The sequence below is a fragment of the Melanostigma gelatinosum genome (assembly GCF_949748355.1).
Source record: "Melanostigma gelatinosum genome assembly, chromosome: 21".
Classification (NCBI taxonomy): Eukaryota; Metazoa; Chordata; class Actinopteri; order Perciformes; family Zoarcidae; genus Melanostigma; species Melanostigma gelatinosum.
Window position 1 is genome coordinate 17,780,524 of NC_136654.1, and position 16,416 is coordinate 17,796,939.

General features: G+C 46.0%; 1 protein-coding gene across 3 annotated transcripts in view; it reads left to right on the forward strand.

Moving 5' to 3' along the window:
- ctbp2l (C-terminal binding protein 2, like) overlaps nt 1-16,416 on the forward strand; it is a 78,461-nt gene that overhangs the window by 29,099 nt on the left and 32,946 nt on the right. For 2 of the 3 annotated variants that reach the window (XM_079293697.1, XM_079293700.1), the window contains exon 2: nt 5,352-5,566. In XM_079293697.1, coding sequence (XP_079149823.1) covers nt 5,497-5,566 — 70 coding nt within the window. In that variant the 5' untranslated portion in view covers nt 5,352-5,496. The remainder of the gene's footprint in view (nt 1-5,351; nt 5,567-16,416) is intronic. The other variant, XM_079293698.1, reaches the window with a different exon arrangement.

Genomic DNA, 16,416 nt, shown 5'->3' on the forward strand with positions numbered 1-16,416 from the left:
TATTCTGCAGTTCGACGGCGTTCAGTTTCGGCGTGCTCACCGGGCTAAATATAACCGTGTCAAGCTGTCACCTGCCCACGCTGTCACAGGCCTCTTTAGTTGATGGAAATCACACTCTCCCCAGGCCGAGGCGCTGAGGATCTGGGCATGTACGTTGATATTTATAGTAGAGCCTCGCTGGTGCCGCAGGGTGTCCGCACCTTCCTGTTCTCTCTCGCTTTGTTTTGGCCCGGCGCTGACAGATTTACCTCTGGAGGAACTCCAGCGCTTGAAAGGGAAAAAATGGCCCCCATTGTTCAAACGGGGCTCTAGTGGAAAGAAAACAGGGGCCTCTTTTTGATGAAAATGACAAAGGGGGGGGAATAATGGATTGCAATATCAAAAGTATAAACTACTTTGTCATTGAGACGCGTGTTTGTTATTTCTGAAGGACATTTAGAGGATTGAGATATTGTTTTGCCTCTTAGGGTGAAAGTGTCAGAAGTCTGACTTGCTTTTCCATTTTCCGAGCCTCTGAAGAGACCTCCGACAGATGGATCCTGCTGTACGTCAGATAACTTGTAACAGTTGTCTCTCCTGCTCACTATTTCCCCCTTCGAAACCCCCGCTGGGAAATTAAGTCAGGAGAAGTAACCGCCGAAGTTATCCAACTCTATCTCGAAGCAAGAGCTTTGTGTGTCTTTTTGAAAGTCTTGGCGAGGATTACCACAGGACTCACGTTGAGACGCTGCATCGCAAATTCAAAGAGGTTGTAGCTTCAGCTGGGAAAGACAAATACAGACTTCAGCTTTCGACTCATTGAAAGATTTCATCTAAAGATTTCCCCGAATGAGATCTAATTTGTCGGCTTACTAAAAATAACCAGTTCGATCATCTTAATCTTTCCAACTGTCCGTCCAATGCAGATAAGAAGTCCGCTGCCTCCGACTGTCTGCACTCAGCACAGTGAGTCGCAGCGCTGTTTTCCCAAAAGGATATGCAACGCTGTCCAAATATTTTTGGAGTTCATTACATCTGATGATTGATAAAATCCCCGCAGTGTCGGTGTGCTTTCTGTGTTTCCCGCCACACACAAAGAAACGTGGTTAGATCGGCTCTAGAAGATTGTTGTACAGTAAAAGGATTTACGGTTACGTAATGCAATTCAAACAGATCTAAATCAAAAGACTATTCCCATCTCATCCGACGCCGTTCTAATCTTTGGAGCTTACAGTCATATTATTTAAGATACTTTTTTTTAATCATAATTAGGAGGCAAACAAGAAAGTGCTCATGTGGATCTGCATCAGATTGAACGTTGTGATAAATAATTGTGGGACACATGTGCCAGATTCATTCATTGTTTCAGTCAAGTACGTGCAGCAGCTCATGAGAAAATAATCAAATAAATACACATGAAGTGTGTTGGTTGTTTTTAAAGATGAATCTTGCACAAATTTCACTCTGATATGAAAACAGAGCCTCCCTGGTTTGAGGGGAATATCCTAAATCAAAGGAAGCACATTCAGCATTTAAAAGTGCAATTTCTGTTTGAATTGCATGTTAACCCTCTCTGCAGACATTTGTGTCTAAAAGAAATTGCGAGTCAAAGCGTCAACTGACAAAGAAGCTGCTCAGTGTCTGACCCTTAAACATAATCATCTGTTGTTTTTGTGACGGTTGAAGCTACAGTGTGCTTCAGCTGCAAATGTCTGCACGCGCTGTCGCTCTGCTTTATTAAGTCAAGAAGCCCGAAATGTCTCATCAGAGAGACGGCTGTGAGAACTGTTAACATCGCTCAGCGTTGATGCTTCTTCTTCCCCGAGGACAGCAGGAACAACCGGGGCGACAAATGATCTGGATGTGAATTGAAAACATGTCGAGTATGGATTTTCTGGATTTATCCGTCACTTAAATGTTGCATTGAGAGAACGCAGGCCGACATTAAACTAATAAGTTAACCGGCATGTGTGGAAATGGATTGCTGTCAGATATCTCTCCCCCTAAATGTCAGAACCGGCACCGCCAAGCATCAGAACTAGAGTCTCCCCAGCAGCACTTCATCACATCCTTAGAAAGTAGAGTCTCAGAGTGTTAGCGGAGCGGACCCCGAGGCTTAATGTCAGCAAATTAATTATGGATTCACCCAATTAGTTCACAAACTACACTGTGTTCCAGGGAAAATGATCATCCCCCCAAATGACTCGTCTCTTCAGTCTTTGCCCCAGTGTGCATGGTGCCTCGCTCAGAAGTGTGTGTGTGTGTGTGTGTGTGTGTGTGTGTGTCAGGTAGCCTGACCTTTTTAATTATTCAGTCTCTCAAACTCCTCCACTGACGCTCTGTTAGCCGCCTCTCACTCTTGCCTCCCTCCTGTCCAAACACATTTCCGTCCGTCTCAAACAAAAGGAATGTGATCCGTGTCAGCGCGTGCACTGTGTAACTGTAATGACTCTGTTTGACTGTGTGAGATGGCCTCAGATCAGTGTCTAATAAAGTAAGTAATCACCGCTTTCTAATGAGAGGCTTGTCAGGGGCGGTGTCTGTTTACCAAACCAAATTATTTTCTTTATTCCCCGCAAAGTCAATTAATCACATCGGAGAAAATTCTGTTTGTGTTTTGTCTCTCCGTGTTGGAAGACGGATGGCGGCGCCATTAAATTCCATCGCGTTACAAGAAGATGCCGTCGCAAATTAATTCAATTACTTTTTCCGCATTCTCTCGCGGTTTAAAGTTGTAGACGTCGGGCGGAGACCGCAAATAGCGATTACTTTCCGTCACAAGTTCCCAGAGCCCGAAAGTGGCGGCTTCCAAATAGCTTCTTTTGTTTCCAACAAGAGTTCATGAAACAGAGAAAGAAAAAGGGACAAATGATTGATCTATCGTGGAAATTGTTAGTTAAGGACATTGCCAATTAACAGAAAATTCTCAATTTTCTTTTTTTAATTAACCTTTTGAGAAATAACCTCCATACCAGCGAGGGTTCCTCCCAATATATTGCCTTGTCGTGTCTCTACCCACAAAATATGCTATAATAATACAAAATGTGCTGTCTCTCTTTATATTGTCCCGTATTAAGCCCCTGCCCCTCCCCCACCTCTGCACACCGTACCCGGGCAGTGGTCTCCGTGTGCGGCTGACATTGAGCAGAGTTGGTGGACGGTGGCTGTGCTCACAGCGTCCTTGCGGAGACGGAGGCGGCCATCACAGATATGGATTTCTACCTTTTAATGTCTCTGCCTCTCGTGCACAAATGTTTCTCTTTCAATGAGCCGCCGGCAGGGACTTGTATCGATCATCTGACTTTTAATGCCTCTTAAATATTAAGATTCATGTATATGACCTTTGTGTTTGGACTGGGAGTGCAGAAATCCCAAATACCCTTTCAGGCCCTGCTGGCTTTGTTTCAGCTTTCCTTTTGAATCATTTCTTATTTTTTCAATAAAAGCCTGGGGGTCATTCTCGGCTGTGTTTCGTAAAGTCATGGAGGGAGTTTTTTTAGTTTTTTTTTCAAGCAGAGAATTAGAGGTTAGAGAAGAGGGGATAAGAATTGGGGAGAATCTGTGAGCGCTCGTTTTCTCTATTTCCCTTCCTCTCTGTCACACACACACACACACACACACACACACACACACACACACACACACACACACACACACACGAGTGGACAGTCCTGGTAGAGGGCCCGGTGATTGATGTCTGTATGTGTGTGAGAGACCTCGGAGGCAGCAGCACTGCAGAGAGAGATGGACACATGAAAAGGAAGGAGGAGGGACAGAGAGAAGGACTGAAGTGAATCAAGTGAGAGGGCGAGGCCTTCCAGCAGCTCGTTAACATACTGAAGCCAGAGTGGTGCCTTGTGGGAAAGGACGCCCTGGAAGTGGCCCGCGCTGTGCAGCATCCTCACGTCAGAATAGACTTGAGGATTTGGCAATTATTCTTTTGAAATAAAACATAGAAAACAGTGAAAAATTATCGATCACAAGCAAATGGTGATGTCATCAGACATACTTCCGATGGGAAAATAACTCAACGGTTCATTGATTGGCAATCGATCAACTACATGGGCCTTTGTTGTGACCCTGGTCCCTCACGGATGGCGATGGAGGGTGCTGTGTTTTTACCTTCTTGTCTTCAGTCCCCTCTTTTCTTTCCCACAAACGACCGATGAAGGCTTCCAGTCGTGTCTCTTTGCCCCGATGCTTTCTGGCAGAGAAAGAGATGTTTTCGTGGCGTCGGTACTTTTCTGAGCGGAGAGGCGCTTCTGGCTCCGGTCCTGGACGAGGAAGATGTGGAATCTTGAGTTTTCGGTGCAACATTTAATCCCGATGTGTTGCAATCGTTTTTACTCTAATTTACTCTAAAAAATGCTGATCCTCACTGTGCTCTTTATGCACTGCCAGAAAACAGAAGAAGCATACTCTTTTGTTTGCTCTCGAACAAACATGTGTTTGTCCGTATATGTGCCTGCGTGTCTGCCAGCGATACAGAATTGAAGGCTTTGTCGAGCCTGAATGACCGATGTAATCTGAAATACCAAGTACGATCAAAGATGTCAGCTCAAATCTGTTCAAAGTAAATAAAATAACAAATATAGTTCTATTGCCTTTTGCATTAGAACATGTATTTTTGTGAGCCCAGAGGAGAAATATGGACGCAGTGAATCAACACTACATGGTACAGAGGTGTAGGTAGGATCATGTGCTCCTCTCTGAGTAGATTCTAACTACCCTCTATTGGCCTGAATGTGTCATTACACGACAATCCGTCAACCTTCAGGTGCAGCAGCATCAACTCGACACACGATGAATCTCTCCTCTCAACTTCTCTCCGCTTGTTTCACATTTTGCTCATTTTGCATCGACATCTTTCAGATGAATGCGAATGCCTGTGCTCTCTTGTTTGTGAATGGTATTGAGGGCGGAGTGGGGGGGGGGGGGTGTAGATTGCTGTTTGCCATCCGAGTCGAGATGCCTCAAATGTCACGGCGATCAATGAGGAATGTGACGAGTCAGATGAAGCTTCAGATGAGTGTTTGTCAGTGAAAGAAAACACACACTTCAAACGGGGGAAAAGTGGAGCTTTTAGAGCGTGGAAGCTTTGCCACTTTTTAGAGCAAATGGGGCACTTTGTCACCAACAGTAGCAGAGAGTGTGTGTGTGTGTGTGAGTCACTGATTCTCTGTATATCTATCGCCTGCAGCTTCCCAGGCTCTTTGTGAGCTAGAGGCTGAGTGACTTTGTAGTCAAGGACCCTTTAATGCCTTCCTGAGTTATTTTTTTTTTTGTGCTTTTACATCAATAAAGTGTGTGTGTGTGTGCGCCAGTGTTGTGTTTAACCAGGTTTCTTTTCTATTTCTGTGCCTTTCCTGCAGGTGTATGTGCCGAGGCGGTATGCCCCGGGGAATAGTGCTGACAGTGCACTAGGAGTCTGAACCTTGCCAGTGTTTGCGGCTGAGGAGGAGAGGTGCCGAGCCGTGCCGAGCCGTGCCGTCCTGTGCCGCGCTGTGCTTTGACGCCATGTCCGTGACTGACAAACACAAAGTGAAGAGGCAGAGGCTAGACCGGATCTGCGAAGGTAAACTTATGAGTATGTGTCCGTCCTTAACTTCTTACCATCACTCACGCCTCTCAAAGAGTCACACTTTGCCCAACAAACACTTGAGTTCTCAACACATGCAAGTAGGACTGCAGAGTCGCATCGTATTTACAATCAAGATGTTGGACTTCACAGTTAATTGAACTTGATATTGTTTGGAGCTCCAGTGCATCTGTAGGATTATTATGTTGAATAGAAGCAGTAATAGTTGATGTGAAGAACGTACGGTGTGTTAGGTTAGACGTGTCTTCTCTGTTTAAATGGCCAAATGCATCAAGTCCGTTTTTTTCCCAAAGACGGAGAAATAATTTCATAAATAATCACGTTCTTAGTTGTGAGCAGACTCATTTTGATTAGTGTTGTAGTAATCCAGTCAGCTCTGATTGAATGATTTGCATTTCAAAATACAGAAATAGATTAAACTGACCTACATTTGGTTGATTTTTTCCATTTACATCACATATAACGATTGTTTCAACAGCCTTTCAATGTATTTCAAATGTTAAAAACCCAGATGATGAAAAACACCTCAAACCACTTAATCGCTTACTGTGATGATACTAATAAGTCCTATTTTGTGTTATTTTGCTCGGTATACTTTCAGCATTTAGTTTTTAATATATCTGACCGATAGTGCTTCAGAGCTACACATCCCCCATCCAACCGTCCTTATTGCAAGCACAACCCTGAGACCGATCGATGGTCGATGCTCATTGATCGCTATAGTTTTTCTGCTGGCACACAGCACTTGTCAGATACTACAGTTAACAGTGTATACATTTTGACCTCCGCAGCAAACGAGTCATCTGGCGGATGCCAAATGAGATTACGGCTTTTCCTCTGGCCCCTGTGTGAGCCGCTGTGCGAGTGTCTTGTTATGCAGAATCTCTAAACATCTGAACCGGAGTTAGATTACCGCGGCAGCCAATTTTACACCACGAACTGCAGTGCTCATTAGGCTTTAGGTTGTGGATTAGAGAGCGGCATTGTATTGAAGGGCCCGAGCATAGAACAGGAGCCCCCTGCCGTGCGCGCAGCTACAAAGTCGGCCCGGGCAACAAAGAACACGAGTCTGTGTGTGGGTGTTTTAACTGCGTCTGAAGCCTTGTGGATGTGCATTTTTGTTAAACCAACTTGTTTGACTTTGCCCAGCGTGTCTTTTTGTGTGCGTGTCTGTCAGACTGTGTCCTGAGGTAGAATCATCTCCTCCCTCTCTGCTGTCTGGGTCCCCGAGAGGCTTGTTAAGCTGCTGTGCCCTCCTGGAGCCAGCGCAGGGAGAGGCATGGGAGAGACATGACTGCAGTGCTGGAAAATGAAGCTAGACGCACCATTAACCCCCCCCCCCCCCCCCAGTGCCAGCGTGTTTGTTTTGTTTTTGCAGCGTGATGTAAGCACCTCGGCACACGAAACGAAGGACATGTGGGCCGTGCATCCTGTAAAAAGACAATTTAGCTCAAGAAATCCTCGTTTTTTGGTCTCTGCCACTGCGGTAGAAAAGTGATGGTGAACGCTCCGAAGTAGTAGCTTGTAGCATTTGGATGCATTAGGAGAATACATTACAGTGAAATGCAAACACTTTATTCTTCTTAATCGGGTTGTAGCCAGGATTTCAGAAATCTAAAAATCTTTTCCTCCTTTTTTTTTTTTTTTTTTTTTTGTCTGCAAACTTAAAATACTAAAGCTATTATATTTAAATTTGGATTGTTCATTTTTTGCCTAGAAACTGTTTTTAATCTAAAGAATCTACAGGAATACACTCCTTTGCTTTCTTGCCGAGAGTCAGACGATAGACACCACTGGCACGTCTGAAAGTAAAACCAGCAGCTGGTTCACTCCGTCCAAAGATAAGCCTGTGACGAAAAGTTCATGGACATTTTTTATTTATTTTGCCAGGCCTAGTTGCCAGGCAACCAGCAGAGACTTCAGGAAGTTACTGGTCCTGGGCCAAGAATTAATTAATTACATAACCCCCTGTAAAAATGCTGAATTGTGGGTTTTTTTTTTACCCCTTTCGTACAGATGCAATAATGGAGACATTTCTTTAATGGTGATTCGTGAGCTTCAGAGGACCTGCTAGGCTGATTCTGTTCCCTCTGGACAGAGCCAGGCTAGCTGTCGGCCCTGTTTCCAGTCTTTATGCTAAGCTAAGCTAGCCAGCTGATAGTGTACAGACATGAGTGGTATCAAACCTCTCATCTGTCATTTGCACAGAAGATATCACGGACGACAGGCGTCCGCCGAAAGCCCGTAGAGGATCAGTTTGAATCCTAAAAGCAGTCGTATTTCACATCACAGGTGGGATCGTTCATTGGTGGGAATCCTTCCTGATTAGAGTTGCGGTCCACATCCAGCTGTTGCGTTCATGTGGAATCAGACAGCTGAGGTAGTTAGTCATTCCTGGGGGCACAACAGTTAGTCTGCTCTGCTGGGCACCGGCTCAAAGCCCACAGGAGACGCACAGAGAGACGGTAACAGGTGTCGCTGTGATGCATGCAGAGCTGCTTCATGGTGAGCGTACCTGCCGACGTTCCTTCTCCCTCTCTCTCACACACACACACACACACACACACACACACACACACACACACACACACACACACACACACACACACACACACACACACACACACACTCTCCGTCTCTAACGCTCCAGATGGCCATCATACAGGATCAGTGAAACAGTCCTCTGGCGGCCATTGTGAGGGCGTAAAGAAAACAGCTTGTGATTTGCGATCTGTTCATGAGCCAATGACCAGGCAAAGTTGTCCCACTGATCGCATGTAGCGGCCCGATAAGGCTGCCATGGAGATTGTCACCGCACGAGCAGGAAAAACACACATGAAGCAAAAGGCTCTGCTTTTTGTTTCACACGCCGGCAAAAAATCCTCACAGAGCGTACTGGGCTGCTGTCGGTACGAACTCATCCTAATCCAGGTTCACAGTTTGGCAAACAGATCCGAACCAGATGAAGCCGTGATTCCTGCCGTCTCCCCTCAATCTCTTTCAAGTGACAAACGTCTGCTGAGACCACGTTTTTTTTTTCTTCTTTTTTTTTAATCAAAAGCTGCTAGTTAGCTCAATCAAAGCAGCTGCTGGGAAGCATCAGCTTTAAATCAGCGTTATGAGGAAGAGAGGGGAGCGTTCTCTCTCTGGCGTGAAGAGATTCATTCCTGTCATATGAAGAGATGATTCTGTTGTGATTTACACACTGTAAATCACTCAAAAAAAAAAAATTTTTTGAATTAAAATTTTTCTTTTTAAATAAAAAAAATATAAAAAATTTCACTCTAAAAAAAACAATTTTTTGTGTAAGAAAGCGAAGGAGTGTATACGTCCGGGGTTTTCCGGACGTCTGTTCAACACATTGTACACCTCGAGGTCTTTTACAGAGCCGTCCGATTGGCTGGGAGCTACCCAAACGGGGTGCTGGCACCAATTCTGATGCTGTTCACCCAAAAAAATCCACCGTGTAACTTTAGGGGGTTTTCGTCTTCTTCTTCGATTGTATCATCCATGCTAGCGAGTGATCTGCCGTGGCCCATGTTCCTCCAGCCTCAGGTCCTTTCATGTTCTCGGCTTAATTTGAGCTGAACCAATGTTTATCATTCCGCAGCAACTGGGCCGAGTGGCTGGGAGGGAGGACAGTTCTTCTTCTTCTTCTCTTTCTTTCGCTCACATTGTTGTTTTGCTTGTAGACTGCAGTACTATTTCCCCTCTGGGATAGATTGGCGCTCTAATCTAACCAGATCATGTTTTTAATCAACGTCTGCATTTTATCCATGTTGTGTTACACGATGACACTTTATGGCTGCATAATTAGGAATATAATTCATCCAAATTAGTTGCAGAACAACACACAAAATATATATATATTTGTTTAGAAATAATATATGTAATATTACTTTTAACTAAAACTGCTATGCATCGAGGATTTAAATCGCTCATGTGTGGAATGCTAACATCAAACCCTAATTCAGACGTCTATTATTAACATTATTATTGTTACGTCACCCGATACAATATTTACAGACATAAATTAGGAAATCAGAAAGTTGATCTTATTCTGTTAGATGAAAAAGAAGACAATACAATGGTCTCCAGGTTTTATAGAAATTCAAAGTGTGGGAGGATATACCTTCCTTTATTAAGCCGTGCATTAACGCCACAGGAGAATTCAGTATTTATGTACCCTGCTTACAGCCACAGCTTAGTTGAACATATTGGAAAAGCGATCTTTTGTTTAACCAGACGACTTGTCTTTTTTCAGCAGAGATGTGGAGGCAAATTACATTTTCCCTTCTTCTGTCCTTTCTTCTTCTTCTTCTTCTTCTTCTTCTCTCTCACTCGCCTGCCCTCCCTCTTCTCTCACTCAGCTGCACACTCCTCCTCGTCTTTCCAAAAAGCAAGCGGGCTGTCGTCTCTCCCTTCTGTCTGCCCCATCTGTGATGCAGTATGGGCCACTGGCTTGGTAATGACGGGCGGGCTGCGCACGAGGCAAAGAGGGGGAAGAAAAAAGACAAAAACAACCCGTCTAAAATGGAAGACAAAACTCTAATCATCAGTTGTTTCACCAAGTCTACCAAGAGGTCTCGCCTTGCTGATAAAAAGGTTTTTGCAGTAGCGGCTCTCACTCTGTCCCACGTTCCTCCCACCCATGCGACCGTGTGACACGCTGTGTCATACGCTGCAGAGATGCGAGGTGGTAGCGAGGCGGAGGAAAAGAGTCTCGCTAACACAGCAGATGTGAACCCTCCAAAAGCCATCGGACCAGAATTGGTACCATGTGTTTTTTTTCTTTCTTTTTTCCCTTCCGGTCCCCGTACTTGTGTTTGAGCGAGGAAAAAGGCCCAGGGCTCGTTAAAACATTAATATACTGTACAATCGCAGGAAATAGAGTAGGATTTTCAAGTTCTTCCAGTCATGGCTTTAATTTATGAAGTCCCCATGAAAGTTTAATGGATTGTTGAGTCGCAGCTATCTCAATCATTCTGCAGCTATATCTCTGCCCGTGCTGCCTGCCAAGTCCCGCCGTTAGCATCCCGTGCCCTAGAAAGATGGCCAGATTGCTCCAAAGGCACGACTGTTGCCGGACGTCTGTTCAACACATTGTACACCTCGAGGTCTTTTACAGAGCCGTCCGATTGGCTGGGAGCTACCCAAACGGGGTGCTGGCACCAATTCTGATGCTGTTCACCCAAAAAAATCCACCGTGTAACTTTAGGGGTTTTTCTTCTTCTTCGATTGTATCATCCATGCTAGCGAGCACAGGGTCCCTGTTGCTTGATGAGTGTAATATAGCATGCTCACTTAATTATGGAGCAGCTCTCATGAGAGGCATATCAGAGAATGCAGACAATATGAATATGAGGACCCCAGCTCCCCTTTGCTTATGAATCGTGGGGAACGCAGCAATTTGCATCGCAGGAGATATGATGTGCCATGTCCTCGTTTCGTTTTTTTAGCAACACGAGACCTGACCGAGATGTTTATTGCTGTTATTAATATTTTGTCAGGAAGCGGGGGATCTGAGTGACACGCGGCCCTGGAAGGGACTTATTATTAAAATAAGTTATTGTCGGCGATCGCCATAGAGAGATGCAACACGGTGATTAATGGTGTGTTTTTAAAGCTGGGAGACTCCGACCTGGGAGGAGAGCACTGAGGAATCACTGCGAGGTTTGCTTTACCTCTCATGAAAGAAGCCATCCTGCATCACGCTGGACCGCTAAGGGCCATAGGGAAAATGAGTGTTCTGATTTATTTTAGTTTTGACCTACTTAATGTTCTTCATTTCAGATTTAGACCCATTTTTTTTAAGATATTGTATCATGATTGCATCACTTAAGCTTTAAAAGGAAAACAAGCTTGTTACGGCGTGTCCCTCTGTGACTTGACAGGTAGTGGGACAACATAAAGAGACGCAAGACTATCGCGGTCGCTTGTCACTCCTAAATAAAGTCGGCCCATCTCGGTCACGCTGTCTCTGCGTCTCAGCTTCAGGACCATACAGATGATGTCCCCGGAGACGCTTCCTCGAAACCCTGGTTCCCTATTTCAAACTGAAAAATAAAGCACAGAACAGAAACAGGCTGGCGACAGTCTAGTTGTCACAGTCCAGTGCAGTTCAATCATACCCCCCCCCCGCCTCGTCCTCTCCCACGCTGTCTGCCTTAGAGGTGAAGTCAAAGCTGGCAGCTTCCTGTCTTATCAGCTTTTTTCCCATCACACACTTATCAAAGCTCCCTATTCTCCTCCTGCCACAGTTTTTTTTGTTTACATTGCTCTTGTCACGGCACGTAAACACCGGCAGTTATCTCTCAGATGGCAACATCGCCGATAAGACACATCTGCTCTGTTGTAGGTCTCGCTGGTGGATGTAGTAGCAAAGTGCGAGCTCTGTGAGCGGAAATATGACTGGAATGGTAAAAGTGAAGTTCATGCTGATTCATTTTCTTTGGAGCGAGGATAGCATGACCTTATTGTCAGTGTATCATCTGACACTTTGAATATAAAGAGATTTTACTTTTGCAACTCCTGTTAGGATTTGCTGCTTTTCACTGCTTTATATCATTGGAAACTGACTATTTTTTATTTGATTTTTTAAAACAAAAAAGCAATTTGAAGATGTCATCTTGGAGTCCTGGAAAACTTTCTGAAATAATTCTCTTTAGCCCTTAGTGTGAATCAAACTTGGTGGGGAGCTTTTCCCTCTTAACATGCATTTGCCTGAACGTGTGTGTGTGTGTGTGTGTGTGTGTGTGTGTGTGTGTGTGTGTGTGTGTGTGTGTGTGTGTGTGTGTGTGTGTGTGTGTGTGTGTGTGTGTGTGTGTGTGTGTGTGTGTGTGTGTGTGTGTGTGTGTGTGTGTGTGTGTGTGTGTGTGTGCATATATGTGAATCTGTCGGTACCCAGTAGAGGAGGCTGTGCATTCTCCACGGTTTGAGTGGAGCATCTCCTGGCCTCCTCCTAGTAGCCACAGGATTAAGTCTGACCCTCAGTCGTGCTCGTGTGTCCAGCCTTTGCAGCCGCCCCTTCCCCCTCTCTCCAGGGACACACTCCAGCAAGCATGTCAGTCCCCAACCTCCCCATTCCCTCAGGGGGGGGAAGATCCATTCACGCCCAGGGGGGTTGCCGGCTGCCAGCGAAGGGGTTAGCAATAACCACTAAGCACCGTAAACACTCTAGCTTTACACTCCGTGAGCACATTCAGGGGCCTCAGGAGCGTGCTAGCAGTGTACACTATCTGGTTCAAGTGATGTCAGAGGGGGCAGTGGATTTAAGCAGGTTTTAGTTTGACGCTAATCCCCGTGTAGCAAACGCTGTGGACGAGCGGACCGTCCCTGCCAATGGCGTGCATCGACCCCATTGGATTAGCGCGTCTCGACCCCTCCTCCATTGTGTTTGCATTGTCCTGCATGTGTTTTCACCCCAATTTCTTTACCACTGGTCTTAGTTTTGAATGAAAGTGTGACGCCCAGCACAAGCATGATCACTGCTGTACAATGGAGAACAGCCTCGTCCTAAAGGTGTGTTTTTATTCTATTTTCATTGTGTGTGTGTGTGTGTACTCCCTATATGTGTTTGTCATGTTGTGCCTCTCTCTTCATGGATTTCTAATGTTTCCAGGGCTGAATTATTTAGAGAGCCTGCCAGCAGGGAGCTACATGATAGCACAGCCTTAAGAGTGGGAGGTGTGTGTGGTGGGGGGGGGCTACAGCTGCAGATCAGGTAAAAGGGTACCTCATGCTTCACCTTTTCTCCACTCCTCCCTTTTGATTGGGGGTGAGTGTAACTGGAGAGTCGAAACACGATACACGGCTCTATTTTCCACTGTTATAGCCGCCTGCTTCACTGCCTCCACCGATGCCTAACTCGTGTGAGCGGTCGCATTTTGTTGGCTCTCTGGGCCAGAGTGGTCGTGAATGGTCTGAAGGTGAGAACGACAGGGCCGCAAGTCGCTGTCACAACTGTGGCACCATTGCGGGGCGAAGGAGTTCTTTGCCATTGGGTGGGGGAGACCGCGGAGTGTGGTTTCTCGGTGAGAAACAGGATCCAGACCTCCAATCCTCCCTGTACAGGCGGTTCCAGCAGGACCGGCATGGGGAGCAGTCGCTGAGGCAGAACTCTGTGCCCGACCTAAGCAACTACCTCAGGCAAATGATGGCCGGCCGGGCCTCTGCACCGCCTCAGGATTACTACCTGGCCGACGCTACCTTATCTGGTCAGCTACCTGAAGAGTCTGGGTTTTATAGGGATAACCGGCACCTGCTCACCAGATCAGCCTCGCTTTATGGGCCCAGCACTGGTGGAGTGAGACCTACCTGGGATCAAGGACATGCAAGGGCCACCCCCTCCATGCTGCCCTCGGCGTCAACACCTACCCCCGTGCCTCCTCCCCCTCCACCGCCTGCCCCGCCTCCTCCACCACCTCCTCCCCTTCCCGTTCATGAGCTGAGCCGTTTGTACAGGGAAACTCTCGGATCTAAGATGATCCCAGACATCCACCGTATTGGTGGCAGCTCTCACTCTCCTGGAGTCTACGGGGTTCATCCCCCTCTTCCTGTTTACGCTACTGAGTTCCCGTCTTTCTCTGCTCACCAAGCTTATAACAATTTCAACAGCTTGTCCCTGGATCCCCGCCAGCCAGCTGCCACCAGCTCAGTGGTGGACACAGGTCCTCAGGGAATGGACGGAGCTTACCCTCGGTTTTATGGATCTGTAGCCTCCCAGAGGCTGCCTTATGACCCAAATTATGACCCCAGCTCAGCCATGGTGGCTGCAACAGCTGGAATGACATCCAGCCTGCCTCCTCATCATCTCAGTGTTGCAGACCCCAAGAAGATGGTGGACCCTGCCTTCTTGGCTTTCCTGCGAGGTGAAGGCTTGGCTGACAGCACCATCACTCTCCTGCTGCAACATGGCTTCGATTCCACTGGCATGTTGGGAATGATGGAGGACCACGATGTCCGCTCTGTGGCCCCTAACTTGGCCCAGGCCCGCGTCCTGTCCCGCGTGTCGCTCGGTTGCAAGGCGAGCAGTATGGTCACGCGCCCCCGATCCAACAGCTTCGGCAATCGTAACGACTTCTACATGCAGCCCCAGGGTTTGACAATGGACCCCAGCCTGATGCAGCAACATCCCAACACCATCCAGACCGTGTCCCCCAGGATGGGAGAGTTTCTTGGTGGAAGACCCAGCAGCGCACCCTCCCAACACCTCCTGGAGACCACCACCTACCCAGCAACACGACCCCTGACAACTGGAGCATTCCCAATCGGCCCTGGAGGATATAGCAGTGCTGTGACTCAGGGAAGACCCTTCTCCATGTACAATGCCCACACCGGCCTTGCCATGTCTGCTCTTGGACAGCAGCCTCCACCAGCTCCGGGCACTCCTGGAGTGGTGCCCAAAACCTTCTCCGGCTCCTACTCCCCCATGGAGCTGATGAAGAGGGCACCCAACCTTCCCCTGCCATCGCCAGTAGCGGCACCGAGCCCCCTTCACAGCCCCCAACTTCTTCGGAAAGGGATCAATGCTGCGCCCGAGAGCAACAATGCTCCTGTACCTTCTTCAATGCTCTACATGCAAAACGTTAACAACACCAAGATGGTAGGACGTCGCACTGGTCCACCTGTCATAGTCTCAACCATGGCCACCACGCCCGACACAAGTAATGTCAAACCTCACCTTTCTCACTCATTTCTTCAAACCCTCTCTCCCTGTCCTTGTTGCTGATGTTTCTGTTGGTTTTTTAGAAATAATAATTTTTTCTGAAAGTCTTTTGTCTTCGATTAGATGCACAGTTGGATTTAATTCTGTATATGATTGATAGATCTTTGGCATAGTACAAAACATCCGAGTGACAGTCTTTTTGAACGCAGGAGTAGCATGTAAGATGCATCTGACAAGTTAAGCAGCTTTTCTCTGAGAGGTCTTTTTTTAAATTACGCAACTATTTATACATGTATTGCAACAAGGTTGTGTCATTTGCCGGAGGGGATCCTGTCTCATCACAAAGTTGAAACGTTTCTTATAAGCAGCGCTCCAGTTATTGAGGTCAATGTTTTTTTTTCTGGTATTTTCTTTCACTTAGTTTACTGGTCAGAATCCTTTTTGAAGCAACAGTGTGCTTTTTGTAGCTCCACATTCCTTCTTCAAAGTTTCTAGTACAATTTAGACACTTTAATACAGGATGTTGTTCACTAGCTGTCCCTTTTAATAAACTCCTCAAACTGTTTTTTACAAGACAAGAGTCAGTAAATGTCTTCAAAAGTTTACTTCTTTGATGCAGAGTTGCTGTCATTCTATTTTACTCTGTACTCTTGCCTAATCGTGGGCTTAGCTGCTTTGAATCCAATTACACTAATTGGATGTATAGTTGTATGGACTACAATAGGTAGCTGTTTTTTAAAGACTTTTAAAGGTTCAGATTGCATTGTAGTGCCGCAAAAAGTTCTTTCATTTATTAGTTTGCTATACTTACAAACAAACTCTCGGTAACATTTGCTCAAACTGAACTTATTTGAAAGTACATTTCTTCTGCTCTGTGCTCTTTTTTTCTTTTCTTTTTTTTTACCAATTGTGAAGAATTGATTTGCATTTCTATAGAGTGACGGTAATGATGAAAGAAATGTGTCGCATTTGATGGTCTCGCAACAGTGCTGGTGCGTACAATATGGCAAGACCAAATTTACCTTTTTGATTGTTTTCTACAATGGTGTGTTCTTGTTAATCACACATTCCTGGGGATATGTTAATGCTCTCCCTGAATACATAATTATGTAGATTGCTGTGTAGAAATTGTTTGTCTCATACAAGGTTCATACAAGTGGTGTGGCAGATT